General features: G+C 40.4%; 2 protein-coding genes across 2 annotated transcripts in view; one reads left to right on the top strand and one right to left on the bottom strand.

Annotated features, from left to right (window-relative positions):
• LOC126387594 (unconventional myosin-XIX) overlaps window positions 1-15,478 on the top strand; it is a 21,891-nt gene extending 6,413 nt beyond the window's left edge. The window contains exons 5-24 of the mRNA XM_050040126.1: window positions 1,039-1,171; window positions 1,260-1,329; window positions 1,407-1,509; window positions 1,591-1,687; window positions 2,208-2,284; window positions 2,395-2,485; window positions 5,310-5,475; window positions 5,720-5,793; window positions 7,423-7,544; window positions 7,660-7,773; window positions 7,921-8,097; window positions 8,329-8,466; window positions 8,563-8,670; window positions 8,762-8,832; window positions 10,005-10,084; window positions 11,361-11,524; window positions 11,638-11,767; window positions 12,026-12,111; window positions 13,267-13,590; window positions 13,677-15,478. Coding sequence (XP_049896083.1) covers window positions 1,039-1,171; window positions 1,260-1,329; window positions 1,407-1,509; window positions 1,591-1,687; window positions 2,208-2,284; window positions 2,395-2,485; window positions 5,310-5,475; window positions 5,720-5,793; window positions 7,423-7,544; window positions 7,660-7,773; window positions 7,921-8,097; window positions 8,329-8,466; window positions 8,563-8,670; window positions 8,762-8,832; window positions 10,005-10,084; window positions 11,361-11,524; window positions 11,638-11,767; window positions 12,026-12,111; window positions 13,267-13,590; window positions 13,677-13,790 — 2,439 coding nt within the window. The 3' untranslated portion in view covers window positions 13,791-15,478. The remainder of the gene's footprint in view (window positions 1-1,038; window positions 1,172-1,259; window positions 1,330-1,406; window positions 1,510-1,590; window positions 1,688-2,207; window positions 2,285-2,394; window positions 2,486-5,309; window positions 5,476-5,719; window positions 5,794-7,422; window positions 7,545-7,659; window positions 7,774-7,920; window positions 8,098-8,328; window positions 8,467-8,562; window positions 8,671-8,761; window positions 8,833-10,004; window positions 10,085-11,360; window positions 11,525-11,637; window positions 11,768-12,025; window positions 12,112-13,266; window positions 13,591-13,676) is intronic.
• On the bottom strand, window positions 13,838-18,856 carry znhit3 (zinc finger, HIT-type containing 3). The gene is made up of 5 exons (XM_050040127.1): window positions 18,530-18,856; window positions 17,927-17,958; window positions 17,746-17,811; window positions 17,510-17,587; window positions 13,838-16,842 (listed from the first exon to the last, which is right to left on the bottom strand). Exons 1-5 carry the CDS (start codon window positions 18,595-18,597, stop codon window positions 16,646-16,648), a joined length of 441 nt encoding a protein of 146 aa, XP_049896084.1. The 5' UTR covers window positions 18,598-18,856; the 3' UTR covers window positions 13,838-16,645.
• Window positions 18,857-20,757: the final 1,901 nt, after the last annotated feature.

The following is a 20,757-nucleotide window of genomic DNA, read 5'->3' on the forward strand; positions in this document are numbered from 1 at the left end:
ACCCGACGGGAGGGGTGAGCGAGTGAGCCCTGCAATCTAGAATTTGACCACTGATGTCACTGTTTTCAACCCATTTTACACACTGGCCCTTTAAAACATCAGTTCATGTACCATTTTATCAATTAATTAAAGCCTACTTCATTAATACACGAATAAATATATATATATGTATTTTTAAATAAATAAAATTAAAAAACATTTAAATTAAATAGGAAAATAAAAAGATGGGGGAATTAACACAAAGATAAACAAAAAAGTAAATTAAAACATCATTTCATGTCCCATTTATTAATTAATTAAAGCCTAATTAATTAACGCATGAATAAATACATTTTTGAAAACATAATAACTTTAAAATAAATACAAATACATGCATTGTCATCTAATAATACCTACAGTTATTTTTGATATTATTTTTGGTATATGTCTAGGTATTTAAATTATTATTGCGACATTTATTCAGTTAATTTTTATTTTGGCATCTTCCATCCTCCATATTTCTGAGAGTTTTTCCTTATCTGAATTGAGGGTTAAAAAGGACAGAGGGTGTCGTATGCTGTATAGATTGTAAACCCTTGGAGGCAAATTAGTGATAAATAGTAGATTATATAAATAAAATGTACTTTACTTGATGACATAGTGTGTTAATAATTAACGTAACGTACAACATCAGTCCAGGGTTCAAACTATCAGTTGCTTTTTAACGTACAGTGCCATAGATTGGAGTACTGGCTAATTTACAGTATGTAGGAAAAGCTGATTATGTGTTTATAAGCTGGCTGCTTTCAAGAATCTTAAGTCTTTGAGATTTAAGATATGGTTATGTCACTTTAGCCTGTGGGAACTTTTGCTGAGCATTTTTTGTTTTTTTCTGACATTTTTCGGTTAAAATATTAATCATTTAAATTCTCAAGTGATTCATTGATAAGGAGAATACTTGTTAGTTGCAGCTGTAAACACGGTGATGGCTGTAAATTGTGTCATAGTATGAGCAGAAACAAACCTGCTGACCCTCACCTGTGATTTGTTTCTTTACAGACATGGACATCTCGTTGCCTGATGAAATACTACGCGACTGTGGCGGCCTCCTCCTCTGTGGTGAAGAGTCAGGACACAGTGGAGAGGATCGAGAGGAGGGTGCTGGACTCCAACCCCATCATGGAGGCTTTTGGTAACTGATAACTGATCGCTGGTGTCTGGATAATGTGATAATAACTACTGTGGACAGTCACTCAGTCAACACTTTGTCCTCCGTGTAGGCAACGCCTGTACGCTCCGGAACAACAACAGCAGTCGCTTTGGAAAGTACATCCAGCTCCAGCTAGACAGGTACTTACAGCTGATTCTTCTTCATCATGTGAGCTTGCTGATGGTCAGTTTGTTTAACGTGTTACTTTCACATGAAGGAATCAGCTGCTGGTGGGGGCGTCTGTGCAGACGTACTTGCTTGAGAAGACCAGGGTGGCCTGCCAGCCGGATAACGAGAGGAACTTCCACATCTTTTACCAGGTGAGAGCTGCACAAAACCTCATTTTAATATTAACACAATGATACGTACAGCAGGTGTAAACGCTGATATTTGTTTTTCAGATGATGAAAGGAGCCACGGATGAGCAGAGGAAGGAGTGGAAGATGCCAGGTGACCAAAGTTTTGCGTGGCTGCCGAACTCTGAAAAAACTGTTGAAGGTTGGTTTTTATTTAGATAGTTATTCTGGACATTTTTGTGATTCTCTTTGGTACCTCTGTGTGACTTGTGTGATATTGTGATGGGTGGTGGGCGTGCCGTCTGCAGTGATGGAGGTGCTGTGCCAGAAGGCAAAGCTTTCAATTTACTGGTCCATCTACACCTATGGTCATGAGCTCTGGGTAGTGATTGAAAGAATGAGGTTGCAGATACAAGCAGCCAAAACAAGTTTCTTCCGTGGGGTGTCTGAGCTCAGCCTTAGAGATAGGGTACGGAGCTCAGACATCCGCAGGGAGCTCGGCATAGAGCTGCTGCTCCTTCGTGTCAAAAGGGATCAATTGAGGTGGTTCGGGCTTCTGAACAGGAGGAGCTGGAAAGCGTTGCTGTGGAGAGGGACGTTTGGGGTGCTTTGCTCAGCCTGCTGCCCCCATGACCTGGCTTGGGATAAACGGCTGAAAATGGATGGATGGATGGATTTTTGTGATCGTCACCTATAACTACTCCTCATTTTATGTTTTACAGAGGACTGTTTTCACGAGACTATCGAGGCGATGGTTCATCTGGGCATTAATGAAGAAAGGCAGAAACAAATATTCAGGGTAAGGTACTCGTCATAAATTTAACCCGCTGTATTTAGCATTTCTAAACCCCATGAACATTTCTTTTATTATCTTTAATTAATTTCTCTGTCTGTTGTGTTGCCTTACAGATATTAGCAGGGATTCTGCAGCTGGGCAACTTCAATTTCTCCTCTTCAACGAGTGAATCCCAACCTTGTGACCTCGACGAACAGTCCAAAGGTATTGGATATTATTATTATTTGGCATGCCATATTATTATGGCATTCATGTGGATGCTACTTGATGTGCTCCACCCACCAAAACTCCGTTGCAGACAAAATAAACTCATGGCAACGGCACTTGTCAATGGCAGTGCCCCCCAGCAGGACAATGCACCATGCCACATCACAAAAACTGCTCAGGAATGACCTGAGGAACAGGACAAAGAGCTCAAGGCATCGACCTGACCTCCAAATACCCCAGATCCCAACCTGATCGAACATTTAAGGGACGTGCTGGTACCCCAGAGGTACCCCTGATCCATGGTATGTGCTCCTTGGACTGGACGTGGCTCTGACCTATCAAGGAATGGACACAGGACCTCTGGAGGGTGTCCCTTGGTGTCTGGCACCAGGGCGTTAGCTTCAGATCTTTTGAGTCCTGTGGGTTGTGAGGTGGGGTACCAGCATGTCCCACAGATGTTTGATCAGATGGGGATCCAGGGAATTTGAAGAACAGGTTGACGCTTGGAGCACTTTGTCAACTTCCTTGGGTCATTCCTAAGCAGTTTTTGTGGCGGAGCGTGGTGTATTGTCCTGCTGGGCGGCCACTTCTTCTGAGGAGTGCCATTGCCATAAGGGGGAAGTACATGGTCTACACTGGTGGGTGGAGCGTGTCAGGTGGCATCCACGTGAATGTCAGAGCCAAAGGTTTCCCAACAGTACATCACATTGCAACAAGATGATCAGTGTTGTTCACTTCACCTGTCAGTAGGGGTGTAACAGTACACAAAAATCACGGTTCGGTACGTACCTCGGTACACAAGTCACGGTTCTGTTTTTTTCGGTACAGTAATGAAAAAAATAGACAACTATTAAATATCTTTTACTTATTGGTAACCTTATTAAAACATACCACCACAGCAGTTAACTCTTTTTACACAATTTTTGAATGAAACAAATATATATAAAATCCTGCTTTTTCACATTGTTTGAATGAAAATAGAAATATAAAAGTGAAAAATAAAATCCTGCTGTTTTTTTTAACACATTTTTTTAATGAAAAATATAAATATAAATGTCTGCTTAAACAGTTTTACTCAATAAAAATAAAAAGTATAGTGCAGCTGGTCAGCTTTAAAGCCTGCTCACATTCAGTTTTACTAGGAACTTACTTAGCTTTCCCACTTTGTTAAAGTGCAGTAAACAAAACATGCTTATATCTAAAGTGCAGCTTAAACAATTTTACTCAACTCCAATGGTGTTGGTTATTTCTTTAACGCGATGGGCAGGGAAACGCTCTTTCTTTTTAAACAACGACGATATCGTAGTTTGCACCAGATTGCTTTTTCTAGTCGTGCCGGTTAACGTTCAAACTCGGGTGGTGTCGCTTTGGATGCGTTAGCATGTTAGACGTGTTTCCAAGTACATACCCGACCACTGTTCTGCAGTGTCGGCACACTGCTTTTGTCTTGACAACTTGTTTATTTCCATCTTCGTATTTTACCCTGAAACCAAAGTGTTCCCAAACGGAGGTTTGTGGGTGGGTCTTCAGGTTCGTCAGGCTCACTTGCCATGTTGTCAAAATGCGAGAATGCGCTGTACAAAGTGAAAGCGGAGATTTATGGTCGGACTCGGTCCGTCACTCAATTATGTCCGTCGGGGAACTAGATATTTTAAATGGTTCGGCTCGCAAAAACTGAATTAAAATAAAACAAAATAAAATAAAATAATATCCTGCACCCAATAATTCGGTACAGGGTCGTGCCGAACCGAAAGTCACGTACCGAACGGTTCGATACAAATACATGTACCGTTACGGCCATACCTGTCAGTGGTTTTAATGTTTTGGCTGATCGATGTAAATGACAAGGAACAAAGCAAGAAATCCAATCCCAATCTTCCCCATGTCACAAACCCCAAATAACAGCTGGAATATTGTCAATAGGACGGTTCTCCATCTGTCGAGCTGTCGAATTAAGATTAGATGGATAGAAAAGTAAGGAAGAGCACGGGGAAGGTAGAGCCAAGCAGAGACGTCTGTCTTACTCCCTCTAGATGTTGATGCTGACGTTATTTCGGGGCCCAAGTGGTGTCTCTTAATCCTGCGCTACAGAGGGCTTTGATGGCCTGACATTGGGCTTGCCCTCGAATTCCCATTCCCTTAAGCAGCCTGGTAGTTGACTTGCCCATGAAGCCTCTGCAGCCAATTTCAACTGGGAAGACCTTTTCTTTCCAGGCACATTGCTAAGCATCTGCGTACTTAGGGCTCTTGCATTTGTAGGCCTCCTCCACAGCATCCTCCCTGGGCATAGAGAGCTCTATTTTGTAGACAAGGCGCAGTGAGTAGGACCAAAGCACGAGGTCTGGTCTGAAGTTATCAGAGGCAATCTCAGATAGGAAGCTTAGCCGCTGATTCAGATCTGCCAATAACCTCTGGTCACGTGCCTCTCCTAGCTGGCTGGTGCCTGATTTTACTGGACAGGCCATGGATTGAGTCACACGTTCACAGACAAACTCTCTCTCTGTAAATGCGGGATGGGATGATGGAGGAGGCAGGGCATTGACACACTTCAGCACCTGACTGTGCTGTGTGCTGCCAGGTGTGACGACCTTGTGTCAGGCTTGTCTCGCAGCCAACAAGAATGTGTTTTAGGTTTGCTGGAGACGTGCAAAGGGGACATGTAGGGCCACTGGCTGAGGTTCTTTGGAGATGGCAGGTTGTTGTTAATGAAAAAGAGGAAACTAAAATGTAGTTTAAACAAAAAATAAAGTTTTTTTATTTTTATGTTTTTTCAAACATGAACAACGTAGTTAACAGCCTTCCTTTCCTGCCTGTGTCTCAGACTTCTTGCAGAGGGCTGCTGAGCTGCTGTGTGTCCCGGCTGAGGAGCTTCAGGCCTGTCTAAGAGTGAGGACGTTGAAGGCGGGGAAGCAGAGCGTGCTGAAGCCCTGTTCCCAGGCAGAGTGCAGCATGAGGAGAGACTGCCTCGCCAAGGTCATCTACGCCCAGTAAGAACCAGGATTTGTTCATCAGATAACAGCAGTGTGATAATATTATGTGGAAAGGAGGAAGGAGACCGGCCGTGCAGGAACTTGTTTTTGTCTCTGTTGTCGTCAAACACTCCACATAAACACTCAAATGTGAAACCATCACGTTCGTCTGTTTACAATAAACAGTGTCTGTTAATCACTCTTTATATTTACAGGCTCTCTCTTAGAGGAGGATTAAGAGTTTGTGTCTGTTTCCCAACAGATTATTTGAATGGCTGGTGACGTTCATCAACAACAGCATATGTGCAGACAAATCCATGTGGTGCAACTTCATAGGTAAAAAACTGTCATTGAATATGAATATATTCGTAATATTTTCCCCAGTTTCTTTTCATCAGAAGGGTTTACTGCTACGTAGATTTTAATATTCAAGGAATTTGCTTTGGTGTTTTGATAACAATAATAATAATACATTTTATTTTTAGGCGCCTTTCAAAGCACTCAAGGGCACCTTATTAGACACAGTGTAACAAAACAATAAGCAGTGTATCCATAGATCATAAAATCAAACAACAATTCCACAATATGCAATAAACGCTTATGAAACGACTAAACAAAACTCATAATTATAAGTGATAGGTATAAAATCATCATCAGTCTCAATATGTGTGTCACCATTAAATTTGATGTATAATGATAAAAGTCCAGAAACATTAACATAGAATAGAAAAAACTACAATACAAATATGACAAAAATTACTTTAGAACAAGTAGTTTGTTCAGAAATGTCAAAAATCACAGTGTGAAGTATAATTAGAATATGTGCAATGTGCAGAGATAACAGTCTAAAAGATTTATGTAACTCTTCTCAACATTATGGCACAGAGAAAGAAGAATAGGAATTTAAATAAACAAATACATAAATACATTTTAAAAAATTGGATTTGAAACAACTTCAATAATATAAAATTCTAGTAATAATAACTATATTTATAAAGCCAAATTAAAAGCCAAATTAAAAAGATTTGTTTTTAATAATTTTAAGGAAATTTGCTGCTCTAAAAAACAAGAAAATTATATATAAAAATGAAGAAGAAAAATAATGATAATGATCAACATTATTTTTCTTTCACAGTTAAACAGTTTCCATTACTGTTTTTAACAATAATAAATTTGAGAGTCTTGATTTATTTTTTAAATTCACATAAAAATCCAGGGAGACTGGGGTCAACTTTTTTTCGTCATTGATGTATGTGAAAGATAACATATAATTAATAAGTTCATAATGAATTCATAATGATATTTATCATATTTAAAATGTATGACATTTTTACACACATAATATTTCGTTTGACGATAACTGTGATATTTTGAAAATGAAATATTGATATCATTAATGATACTGAGTAAATAATCCAGCGTCTCTTAAACCATTTCAGTTTCTTTCCGCTCTCACTTTGCCTCCCTCTCCACCTCCCTGCACTTGAATTTTGAGTGTAATTTGTAAAAAAAAAAAAAAAAAAAAAAAAAAAAAAAAGGACAAAACACACAATAATTATTATCATTTTCAATTTTTTATATTAATATCACGATAATATCGTTATTGTGAATTCTTTTGACCGTGACATTGATGTAGTGAAAACCTGATATCGTGCCAGCCCTAATACAATGTTAAAATAAATGCTTGTTCATCAGTTAAAATTACTTTTGTTTTCAGTATCTAAGAATTTGGAGTAATTTCGATTTGTTGCTTATTAAATATTGTGTGTGATTTAGCTGTGTGTTGCTTTACTCTTATTGGTCAAACAGAATTCATATGGTTATCGTCCTGCCCACTGCCAATCAGTACCTTTAATTAAAAAGCTTTTCCTCTCTGAGAAATTTTCCATCTTTCATAGACTGTATTACTGTTAATGTAACTCACAGAGACTCATGTTAACGTCCTCTCCTCTCTGTGATCTGCAGGAGTTCTGGATGTGTACGGCTTCGAGTGTTTCCAGATCAATAACCTGGAGCAGCTGTGCATCAACTACGCCAACGAGAAGCTGCAGCAGCACTTTGTGGCTCATTACCTCAGAGCTCAGCAGGTATCAGTTTCCATGCAGTGATCTCAGGAGAGAGACAGTTTCTCTGCTGGCCTCAGACATCCAGGAGGCTTCGTGAAACCTCTGCAGATAATAATATTCATGTTTGTTTTTCCAGGAGGAATACGTGACTGAGGGGTTGGCGTGGTCCTTCGTCAAATACCAAGACAATCAGAGCTGTCTGGATCTTATAGAGGGAAGCCCCGTCAGTGTGTTCTCTCTTCTTAATGAGGTAATTTACTTGTTGTTAATTGTCCTCTACTCCTTTTAACCCTTTGTTTCCATGTGATTGTTCTCTTGCTTAATCATTGATTTATAATTAAGTACATGTATCTGTAGTATCTGGATGATGACAACTTTTTCCGCACCTGTCCTAAAGGAGAGTCGTCTGAATCGAGTCTCCGACGCGAAGACGTTCAGGGTTCGTTTGGAGAAGGAGCTCCGTGATAACGCCAACATCAGCTGGGACAAGTTCAGCAAGGAGCCTCACTTCACTGTGGCGCATTACGCCGGCAAAGTCAACTACCAGATCCAGGGGATGGTGGAGAAAAACAAGGTGTGTAAGACTACCATCACACTAATATCTTTTTTTATTTAAGACTGTCTCAAAGCGAATGTCTCAGTTTTAGGGGTTCCAAAACGGCGGAGCAGTGTGGGGGCAAGGTGAAACGTAGCAAAAGTTATGTGTTTTAAAAGGAAACATATCAGTGTGGATGTAGCCTAAGACAAACTTTGAAAGTTGACCACAGGTCCACCCACTCATCTCCTTCTTGACTCTGTGTTTTAGGACCCAGTGCCACCAGAGCTAATCGACCTGCTCCAGAAGTCTGACGACCCGCTGCTTCAACAGATCTTCACCGACAAGGAAACCGAGAACCCAACGAACAAGGGACTCAGTAAAGTCACCGTGGTCTCCAAGTTCAAGGTGCGAGAGCCAACTGAAGCCTCTGTCCACAGGGTTATAGTAGCTTGTTGGGGACCGTAGCATCACAGCACTGATGATGTTAATGTCTGATTGTAGAACTCTCTGGAGAGCCTGATGAAGATCCTGCACACCACCACTCCTCACTACACCCGCTGCATCAAACCCAACCCAGAGTGCAAACCGCTGACCTTCAAAAAGGAGGAGGTGGGTGTTCTCTTTAACAGCACTGACAACGAGAGGCAGTGCTTTCTATTTTTACAAAATGCTTTAATGGATATTTCCTGTCTGCTGTCAGGTCATCATGCAGCTGGAGGCCTGTGGGATCGTGGAGACGATTCATATCAGTGCTGCTGGCTTCCCAATAAGGTAAAACATTTTCCTTTGTTAACTCCTAATCTTAAAGGGTAACTTAAGTGTTTTACAACCTGGACTCTTCTTTCCTGTTTTGGGAACAACAACTGCAATACATGCTGCAATGTAACCACCCAAGACATGTTCTTGTTCATCAGTGTACATTCACTAAGTTCTTGATTTTGTTACTGACAGGCTCATGTTGTTATCTTAATTGTCTGACAACATTATGGGAAGGATCCCTACAGAGACAGACCTTTTTGTTAGAGAGTAAGATCCTTTTTGTTTAACAAGAATAAGCCCCAAAATTGCTATCACCAAACCCACCAGACTATACATGCTAAAATGATTAGCATTAGAAGTTAGAAGTTTGTGAGAAAAGAATCTTTGTAAAGTGCACATTAGATTTGTGAGTTTACTTAAGTTAGAACCATTTAATTTACTTAAATGGAGTCTAGTGACTTTGGCAATGGCAATTTTGGAGATGTCACTGGTTACACAAAAAAGATTTTACTCATAAACAAAAAGGTCTATCTCTGTAGGGATCCTTTCCATAAATGTTGTCAGACACTTGAATAAAAAAAATCTGATCCTGTCAGTGACAAAAAAAGTGAATAAAGAGTGTTTTACGATGACAGAATTATTGTTTATTTAATTATTGTCATAAATTATTGTCTATTTAAATGGAGTCTGGTGATAGACCTTTTTGTTTTATTTAATCAGAAACAGCCCTGAAATCCCTGTTGCCAAATCCACCAGACTCCAGTTGGTCAAAGTCAAAAGACACAAAATAAAACCCACAAAAACTGTCCTGGTTCATCTTTTCACTGTCCCAACAATCACCAGCTCTGGTTTGGTTGAAATAAACCCTTAACTCACTCAGTTTCATATGATAATATGCTGACACTATACACGCTAAAATTACAATTTATTTAAATAGAGTCTGGTGTGTTTGGTAGTAGCAGCATGAACATGCCCCGAGTGATTACATTGCAGCCTGTTTTGCAGCTGCCGGCTGCAGAGCTCTCACTCAATACTGGACCAGTTTAAAAAAATTGTTGTTCTCATTTGTCACTTGGACAGAAAAAATGGGAAAATAGGGTCCAGGCTGGAAAATATCAAAGTTATTCTTTAATGTTTTGTTCTTTCTCTTTGATTTCGATTGACTTTTAATTTCTGTTGTACAGAATTCCTTTCCAAGGCTTCATGCAGCGTTACGGCCTGATTCTAAAACATTCAAATTTCAAGTCAGGAAGTCATCATGTTGGTAAGTACAGTTTGTTGCGGGATCAATTTATGGTTAATTTTGGGATGTTTCCTGTGGACAAAGAGTGATTTTATTTCCTCTCTTTAGGTCTGCTGGTTTATTCACCTTTTCCTTCGTTAGCCCTCTTAGTAACTGTGATCCTCAGCTCTCTGCTGTCCTGGGAACTTTTCCATTTGGTGTATAAAACAAGACTTTCTAACAAAATTTGCAACTTCTTATGAACTTTCCAGGTAAATGCATGCACCTCTGACTTTCAGAGCTTGCCTTGCATGTCATTGCATGTTTCATTACTCATTCCTGATCAGTGCATGCTTCAACTAAAGTTCAGCTAAACATGCAATGTTGCTCTGTCAGTCTGTCTGCCTCTTCGTTCCAGACTTGAATGTGTCAACAACTACTGGATGTAACTTAATGACTGTAGTGATCACCTGACTTGTCGTGTAGCACCACCATGAGGCAGACATTCGAGGGTTTTGATGAAACTAGTGCAGATTGTTTGGCCTGTGGTATCGCTGCTTGCAGCTTTCTACAGAACTGCTCGTACAAATGACTTCACACTTGACACTGTGCTTACTTTGTAACACACCTGAGCCCCAAACAGCTATAAAAAACTAAGCACAAAAAGTAAGGAAATTTGTGTTTGGTAGATGATTTCTTTGTTGTAACAATGCTTCTTGGCCACCAAACAAGAGTCAACAGCAAAAAAAACTGTTTGGCATTGGCAGAGAAGATTTGGCAAATTTTTCATGGGCGTAACCCACATACTCAGCTCTGCTGCTCATCCCACAAAGGCATGTTCCTTACAAATGTGGCACCATTTAAAAGGTAAATAAACAGGCTGTCAACAGTGTAAGATTTATTGCCAAGAAGCATTGTTACAACAAAGAAATAATCTACCAAACACAAATTTCCTTACTTTTTGTGCTTAGTTTAATATGGTGAACATGGTAAACAGTACACCTGCTAAACATGTTAACATTGTTGTCAGCCTCATAGAGCCACTAGCATGTCTCTTGTTGAATGAATGTTTTAGTAACCTGCTCATTAACCCTGAATGCTGCTGAATCTCATCAGGTTTAAAAGATTCATGTCATCAGTGTCTGTGCAAACTGTGCTGTTGATTCTGATGGATTTCTCTGTGCTCTCATGCTTCACCCACTGAACAGTTTTCACCTCACTGACTGCCAAAAAATGACTGTGGTAAAAGTAAATCTCTGCTGCTCTGCCCTAACTTGAATTGTCTCAAGTGCCTCACTCTAATTCCTCTCTGTTGTAGCTGTGGAGTCTGACAGCAACGATGTTCTTCGGCAAGAGGTGGAGAAGCTCCTCAGCGTCGTGTTGCAGCAGAAGGCGTTTGACACCTCGCACAACCTTGACAGTAACAAACGCAATTCATGGGTGCACTGTGGGAGGACCAAAGTTTTTCTCACCCAGTCGATGGTCAGTCATTTATGCACACAGGCATCCTCACACATGTTTCAGTTACTTCTCAGGCCTGTGAAGCAAACCTGGTCTTCTCAGGGGTGCTGACCTTCCTATCTGTTGTCTCACAGCTAGATTTACTGGAGGATCAGAGGAAGAAGATCCTGTCTCAGTGTGCCTTCTCCATCCAGTGCTGCTGGCGGAGGCGCCAGCACCGCAGACGCCGCGCCCGCCAGCAGTCTGCCACCCTGATCCAAGCAGGTAAACTCTTAATGCCCTGGCCAGGTACTGCTGAGCTCCGTGGCTTTGACCTAAGTGTCTGGCCAACAGGAACCAGCTGGTGGAGTCTGTACACGATGATTGTAGACTGACACTGTTGATCTCTGCCGAGCACAGACCTGATTAACTGTTGTTCTGAATGGGACTACGTAAACACTTCCTGTCCACCATACACACAGATTAAACTTGCAGGATGAATGGCTTGGTCAGATGTTGAATGTGTTGTTATGCCTCCTGCAGCGGTGCGGTCCTGGCGGGTCAGGAGGCAGGTGCACAGGTGGAACACAGCAGCTTCAACCATCCAGAACACCTGGAGGAAGTGGAAGGTGAGATTTGGAAAGAATACATGTTTTTTTTTTGCCAAAGACTGTATAAAAGAGGTGGACGCAGCCTCCAGAGCCAATGCACGAGTGCCTTCCAGTGCAAAACTTTATTTATGCAGCACATTTCAGTGCAAGGTAGAAACAAAGCCAGCAACCGACCATAAAAATGACTCAAATCCATTAAAACTAAGAACAAAACCTCATGAAATAATATTGAAGATTAAGAATAAACCAATTAAAGACATGCGACTCAGAACTGAAAAACTGATAAACCTGTTTACATTTGAGGCTTAAAGTTACGCATAATTAAGGGCAGGCCGCTTTCAGTGACATGCTTTCTGATGATAATGTCCTCAGCTTCAGTCAGATCCGCTCCTCGCTCCTCCGTAGCTCCACCCTCTCACCCAAATATGGTCACTTCTGGCTCCAAAAACCAAGTACAGTCTATGATCTTCTGTCGTGACTCTGTCTAGCTCTTTCTTTTTCTTGTAATTCATTGGTTCTCCACAGTAACAGGCCACCTGCTCTCAAGAAGGTAACAGGATTAAAGACGTACACACAACAGTACAGTTGATAAGCTAAAGTTGGCTGGGGAGGTTCAGATGTGGATGCATAAAGAGACTTGGATACAGCTAAAGGCCTGTTCCTATCAAAGTTGCTCGGTGGCATATGAAGCAAAAAAGCTCTATTTCCGTGGTATGAAATTACCTAGATGATTGGCACTGCTTCCATCATTGAGCCCATAGAGCAAGTGCACTAGAGACTATCGCTGGCTGAGCTGGCTACTTCTGGTTTAGCACTCTGAACAGTAGCTCTGAGCTCATCTTGACACTTAATTCCACTGCTGTCATCACTCTTTGCCACCTGCTGTCTTCACCGTGACACCCCGAGAGAGCTGCTTTCCTCCATATACACCATGAATACCTGCCTCTTGGATTGAAACAGGAAGATGGTTCCTGGCCTGATAGATGAAGGCTCTGGCTCCTGTTCTTGTTTTTGGAGACTTTAGGAACCACGAGTTACCCTGCATTCTCAGAGCGCAGTGTTCTAGTGGGATAATAGGGCACTGTGAGCTCTGTAAGATATGACGGAACAAGATCATTTAGAGCTTTGCAAGTTAGGAGAAGGATTTTAAAGTCTGTTCTGTTTTCTTGTCAGACTCTGTTGAAGTCCGTGGCTGACGCAGAACTGGATGATGCAAAGGACCTAGTGGAGGAAGAAGTGCCGCCATTGAACCCCGTTGTCAGGGAGCGGGGCTCCGTGCAGCTCTCCTCCATCCCAGAGCCCGTTCCAGTGCGAGGGTGGCCCATGGGCCTGGCTCTGGCCTCAGCCCCGTCCATCACCATGTCTCTGACGGCCACAGGCTTCCAGAAGATGGTGTCTGTGATGGCCTCCCTCAACCTGCCCTCCAGGAGAGGGGAGTACAAGGTGAAGACCAACCAGTACTCGGAGGAGCTCGCCTCCATACGGGCTCAACCCAAGGTGAGGGCTGTTAAATCTACCATCAGGTTTTTAATCATGTGGATGATTTTTTTGATCGGTCATTTGAGGTGTTCTCTTCCACTCAGGGATCTGTAAAGCTGCACTGTCAGCGATCTCCACTCCTCTACGCTGACAGGCAACCAGGCATTAAGAGCGACGTGACAGGGTTCAACGCCATCCTGCTAGAGAAGACTTTGTAAGAGTTATGCAGAACACTAAATGTTGATTTCATGGACACAGACTGATCTGGCACCGAGGTGTTGCAGTGAAGCAGCTGCTCTTCCATAATCTGACACAGAGGGAACAAACCTGGTGTTTTATGCTGCCATTTTGTGTTTGAAGTGATTATTTTCAGGTCCGACTTAGAATGCCAAAGTTAATCTCACTCTGTTATACAAGGGTGCAAAGACCTGCACCCTGGCAAAATATTTAAACCTATGAGGAGGCCAGGTAACATGATATACAAGTGTCATGGTGAGATTATTTCTTTGCATTCCCTTTTTCTTTCCCCTTGCTGCCAACTGCCACTGTTTTCACCTTATAAACTGTTGCAAGGGAATGCAAGATGTAATGTGAGGGAAGGGAAAAAAAAATCTCTCCATGATCCTTGAGGAGTTCTGTAATAATGCACTACAATGTGAACCTGACCTTCTCATCATAAATCATCTCTAGTGGTGTTCAGGTTCCATGAACTAAAAAAAAAATCATCTCTAATCTAAAATCTCAGTCAGTAGACTGTCCAGAAACACTGACCACTAAACTGCCACATCTGAGAGTAGACATGTAGAAAACAATGATGTCACTGTAGGACAAGATCAAGATGGAAATTTTTTTTTAAATTAGTGTTGTCTGGAGAGCTGAAATGACACTGCACAGCCTCAGCACCTTCATAAACAGAGGACTGCAGGTTTTTGTTTTATTGTTGCCTCTTTCGAATGTCTGACTGTTGATCAAACTACGAGTGCCTTTCTCTGAATCTACACTCAAATCACAAATGGGCTGTTAGTATATGTATTTATTTAAGGGTGATTATTTATGTGTGATTTTATAGACTTATTTCGGGTGTAAAAACAAATGGGCCAGATGCAGATACGATTGCAGATGTTATAACAACATCCACCATTTATTTAGTATGGAAGTCCATTTCTGCCAATGTGATGAAAAAAAAGTATCTCAAAATTCGACTTAGTCTTGTAAAATAAACTTTCTCAATATTTTGATTTAGGCCTGATGGTAGGTAAAATGTCGCTCAAAAAACAGCCAGTTTGTTCACAATTCCCACAGTTGGGCGCTGAAAAGCTGCTGGAAAAACAGCCACGGGTCCCTAAACTACCCCCACATTTGGGGGCCAAAACATTGCTAGAAAACCAGCTATGGGTCACCAAAAAATATCTGTATTTGGGCGCTGAAAAGCAGCTGAAAAAACAGCAATGGGGGGCCCAAAAAACACCCACATTTAGGGGTTAAAAAGCCGCTGGGAAAACAGCTAGGGGTCCCTAGGATACCCCCACGTTTGGGGGCTAAAAACCGCTGGAAAGCCAGCCTCGGTTCACTGAAAAACACGCGCATTTAAAGGCTGAAAAGCAGCTGGAAAAACAGCGACAGGGGGCTCAAAAAACACCCACAGCTGGGTGCTGAAAAGCCGCTGGAAAAACTGCCATGGGTCCCTTAACTACCCCCACATTTGGGGGCCAAAACACTGTTAGAAAACCAGCTGTGGGTCACCAAAAAATATCTGTATTTGAGGGCTGAAAAGCATCTGGAAAAAAAACAGCAAGGGGGGGCTCAAAATACACCCACATTTGGGGGCTAAAATGTCGCTGGAGAAACAGCCATGGGTCCTTAAAATACTCTCACGCTTAGGGGCTGCAACGCCACTAGAAAACCAGCTATGGGTCACTAAAAAACATCCACATTTGGGGGCTGAAAAAGCAGCTGGAAATACAGTAACAGTCCCTAAAAACAAAACCCATGTTTGGAGGATAATACGATGCCACAAATGTACAATGACAACATTTTCTTCTGGTACGCTGTATGAAAGAGTTGCTTATTTTCAGATACTACATCATAATTATTCTAAGTTTCTCATCATGACTCACAAGATTTTTTTGACTCACAAGATTTTTTTCAACACATTTGCAAAAACTGGCTTCCATAATTTTGAGTGTGATTTATGCTGGAGGGAAAAAAGAAATTAAGCAAGTATTGCACATGTAAAGCACATATTGCACATTAAAACCACACACCTGCTCACACACAGCAACAGACACACATGAAGACACACTCATGTGAAACAGGGAAATGATGAAGCCAGGTTTATTTAAGTTGCTGCTTTTTGTTTTGATAAAGGGTCGTTATAATAAACCACTTCCTGTGTGGATTTAATCTGCTGCAGTCCAAAGCATTAAGCGAGTACTGTAAAACATACCAAAGTATTTTGACACTAGTGTTTTCTGTGGGAGAACAAACACTATAGCCATCGGATTTTATTATCTTTGTAATAAGTGATGTCATAAAAATGTATTAATGTAACTCAACACTGATGTTTATTGTTTTAGCTTTTGATCCAACACATTACCCACAGGGACAGCTCTGTTGATTTGCTGCATATCTTCATTTGCTCGCTAAATATTTAACATTTGCCAGCTTTAGACTGACTTAAATGTGTCATTGAGTTATTATGACTGATTTGAAATCTGTATACTGTTCTGTCAGGGATACTACGGGATTGATGTACAACTTGAAACATGTTATTTAAATGTTTTGTTGAAATAAATGTCAGTGTTACAACATTTTCCTTTCAACTCAAACTTTGTCAACATGATCAGCCTTTTCTCAAGCGACTTCTTTAACTAGACTGTAAAAACTTTAGCGTTGACTCAGGAGCTGATATAAAACATTTCAGCATTTATTTGAACATATATATACATATTGTAGCATGACAAGGCACGGGACAGGAACTTAGATCAACAATAATTGCACAACATGCCTATTCCAAAACTTCATACAAAAATATGAAAACGTGATCTGATAGAAAATTAATGCAGGCACCATTTTACAAATCACCCGCTTCACTGGATGTTAACGCTTCATTTTCTACAGTTTTCAAACACTGGTCTGAAAATTCAACAAACAGAGGCTCCTGCATGGCGGCCTTCATCGCGTCGGCTTTGCTGTCCGCGCTGTCAATGGAGCGCAGTAACTGTCTCAGATGGGGGTTACAGAGAAGATCTCTGAGCTCTTTTGACTGACCTGTACAGGAAATAGGAAAATATTAAGTATCCACGTTTGACTTTTTTTAAAAACTTAACTGGGATATATATAGTTGTGCGACTGACCCTACGCCGTTGTGGGCATTTATACTTGTGCGGTAGTGTGTCTGTGTCACTCTGCATTTACACATCCAAAACACTAGTTGGCTGACAACACTTAAACAAACCAGAAGTCCACCATTGTCGTTTCTGGTGTTCACTCACTACACAAAGCAAAAATTGACATGAGCACATGGAGAAAATTACATCATCATTTTCCAAACACTCCGTTTTACACGTCTACACGGATACAAAGTGAACAGAGTTTTGAAACATCTGCACTTTGAGGTTGTTTAAAAAAAAAAAAAAACTCAATTTAAGTGACTTAACACTTTGTGTGTGAAGACATGAAGCCAAAAAAGAAAAAAGAAAATATCCTTTTTAAAAAATATCTTTATACACGTAGACAGGGCCTTAAACTGAAAAATTTGTTTTGCTGCTGCCCCCGTCCACAGCAGTACTCCTGCCTGCTTCTCCAGACTGGGGGTGTGCCGACCACCATCTACTGTAGGTAACACACTGACTATGGATAAGAACCTCACACGACCCCACTTCAAAAATCCAAACTATCCCTAAAGAGCAGATGAAAGGTACAGTTGGATTAATACCTAGCAGCTGAAGCTTCTGCAGAGGCACTTTGTCAGTGATGTCATCTTCATGCAGAAGATCATCAACAGTCCACGTTTCTGCAAACACAGTGAAGCACACAGACATTCCTGAGTGCAGTATCACCAGTCTTTCACCACCTTTTACATTATGTTACATTATTAGTGCTCATGCTGGCTGATACTGATGCTAATTAAGAACCAGACTCACAGGAGTCTTCAGAGACATATTAACATACCAGTGCTGAAAGGCTCCTTAGTCTCAGGATCAGACGGTGCAGGCTGCTCAACAGGAAGGCAAGTGTCTATGGACAAATAAAGAATTAGATGGTGGATCCGTCTAATATGTCATCTACGTATGATCATATCTCATCAAAACAGCACATTATGACATCACTACAATACTGAGATCAGATTTACCTTTATGCCTCTTGTAACAGCCAAGCGAACAACTGTGAGAGGAGAAAACACAGTAATTAATAACACAGGGCGTGTTCCACTGTCTTCTGACATTTTACTGACGATCAATCAAGAAAATAATGGGCAGATAAATCAATACTAAAAATAATCATTAGTTTTAGCCATTCAGTGTGAACAAGAAAGGCAATGGACGCCATGCTAATATAAAATCATAAATGAACCGGTAAAGTGGAGCAACAGTGCAGTTTTTAATATTTTATATTATGGGAAGAACAGGGTTTATATATAAGATTTAATATGTGATGCACACTCCGGAGCAGAAGGTGGCGCTAATGCTCCTAACAGGCTGCAATCCCATGTGGTGTTGATGTCCACATTTGTTTACACGTGTAACTTTTAGGACATTGCTTTAGGATAATGGCACTGTCTGTACACATGAGCACATTTGGGTTTTTATTTGTCAGGGTTTCCATGTTTTAAAGTGAACCAAACACAAGGTAAGTTACAGCACTATTTCTGAGTCGTAGTTTAGCTTTGCCGCTAGCTCTCGGTAGCTAAAGCTAATATTTTTGTAAAGTATTTATTCTCTTTAAAGTTACTCACTATCTTATTTTGCAGGCTGGACATTTGTATTTCGGTGGATGTTCGCTGCACACGCTGCAAATCTGCATCCTGGCGGTTAGAAAATATAAATATAGGACGAACAAAGTGGGCAAAATCCTAGCGGCTCGGATATACGTAAAGACCAGGAAGTGAATGATAGTACTTCCGGTTGGTATGTCCGTCCTTCAAAATAAAAGCATTTGAGATAACTTAAATTTATTTCCATACAAACATACCCGAATCAACACAGACTAAATAAAATAAAATAAAATAAAATAAAATAAAAAATGTATCGCGACTAAAAAGTACAACAATAAAACAAAATATAGTGAAAAAAATAGAAAAAGATGAAGATGAAAATGATATTTAAAAAAACAACAACCATAAACCCAACAAAACACTGACTTGAGCCTAAAGACAAGGGCTATAACATAATTCCAAATTAAAAACCAGATCAAAATGATAACATGAACACTTAAAGACTATTAATCCCATAACAGGGAAATGTGCACATAACAACAGCACAAGAGTCATAAGCACGAGAAAGAAACAAAAAAAGTGATGAGTGCTAAAAACTGCTTTAAAAAATTACAATAAATATAAATTAGATCTAGATAAAATTAAGAAATATATGTAATCTTTGTACACTACATACACTCACTTACACACACATATGGATACTGTATGTCCATGATTGATAGCTGCACAGGGTGACTGACATACACACATGGTGTGTGGTATTTTTACTGTAATGAAATACAGCCTATAAATATTATTGCACAGTAAGAGGTCAAATATTGCACAGTACGAATTGCACAGCTATGTCACACAGTATAAATATAAATAATATGGATATGTACGTATATATGTAATTAAGTATGATTAGGAATGTGTACATATATATATATATATATATATGTATAACCTGAGGTGGAAATAGTGCAAATTATCTGGGATTTTCTGGGAATTTTTTGAGACACATGAGGAATATTTAAAGGCAAAGCTGTGGAGGACCTCAGTGATCTGGCTGGAGCATCCAATGAAAGAAAATCTCTGATGTAGGGAGGAAGTGATGTCATTTAAAGCTTTATAAACAAGTAAAGGAACTTTTTAAAAAATCGATTTTGAATATGTATTTATTTCTGCGCTCATGCATTTATCTATTTCCATAATTGTTTCAACATTTATTTATTTATTTTATTTATCTATGAATTTATTTATCACTATATTTATTTATTTAAACATGCATTTTTTTTCTGCGTTCACAGTTCAGCCAGTAGTCAAACACTAATTAAACCCAAATGCTGATAGTGGTGAGCCTCTGGTTCATTTATCAGTGATGTACTTTCCACAACCTGCAGATGCAGATTAACTGTCACTGCTCATCATGCAGTGAAAGACATGGATTTAGGAGCCTTGTTGGGTGAAGCAAATGTGGTTTGTAGTCAGTTTCTGCAATTAAGTGAAGTGACAGCAAATAGCTCTTAATAGATAAAATGATCATGCAGTTTAAAATGCACAAACGAATCTCCTCTCTGGCTGCAGGCTGTGTCCTTGGCCATTTTTAGAGGAACTGCCCATCGACCTTGGTGTCCGGATGTGCATGACACTCCTTTGGAATACAAAAAGTAAACAGAGCAGGCCTTGATTATATGGAGGAATAACATCTGCTGTTGCAGCCTACTTAACAGAACTAAGCCAGCGGTATTCAAATACAATTTGTATTCAGTTATGAACAACAAAAAATAAAAATAAACCCAAGCTGCTTTAGTTAACATCACATTTTATTGAATCAAAATACAGTATAATATCGTCTGCACCCAGAGAAATGACAAGCACACACACCACTGACCTACATAGCTCAACATAAACTATTCTTGCACAGCTGTAACTTGATCAGGGCAGGTCTTGTTACAGAGTTTGGAATGGGGAGCCGTCTGGTGACCGATCGCTGGGCACGTTCCCGGTGTCACAGCGCTCCGCTCACTGGGTCAGGGAAAACAACAAAACCTTGGCCATAGTCAACATCAGGAATCCAACTTTGTGTCCGGGTCTGTGTGGAAAACAGAATGTAAAGGGTCGTCACAAATCTCATCCTGCTGTACTAGTTTCATCATCTATCCATCTGTGGGTTATTTTCTTAATTACTCATTTAGTTCAGTGCATGTTAACATCTTCCACCTGTTAGTTTTAGTCTAAAAACCAAAGATAGGGGGCGCTGATGGCTT

Source organism: Epinephelus moara, chromosome 3, assembly GCF_006386435.1.
Source record: "Epinephelus moara isolate mb chromosome 3, YSFRI_EMoa_1.0, whole genome shotgun sequence".
Classification (NCBI taxonomy): Eukaryota; Metazoa; Chordata; class Actinopteri; order Perciformes; family Serranidae; genus Epinephelus; species Epinephelus moara.

Bases quoted from the DNA above. Each gene is read 5' to 3' on its own strand.
- znhit3 (XM_050040127.1), bottom strand. From the start codon at position 18,597: ATGCAGATTTGCAGCGTGTGCAGCGAACATCCACCGAAATACAAATGT. The intron at 17,959-18,529 runs GTGAGTAACTTT...CTCCTCTCACAG, and splicing joins CCAGCCTGCAAAATAAGATA to TTGTTCGCTTGGCTGTTACA. The intron at 16,843-17,509 runs GTATTAATCCAA...TTTCCTGTACAG, and splicing joins GCAGAAGCTTCAGCTGCTAG to GTCAGTCAAAAGAGCTCAGA.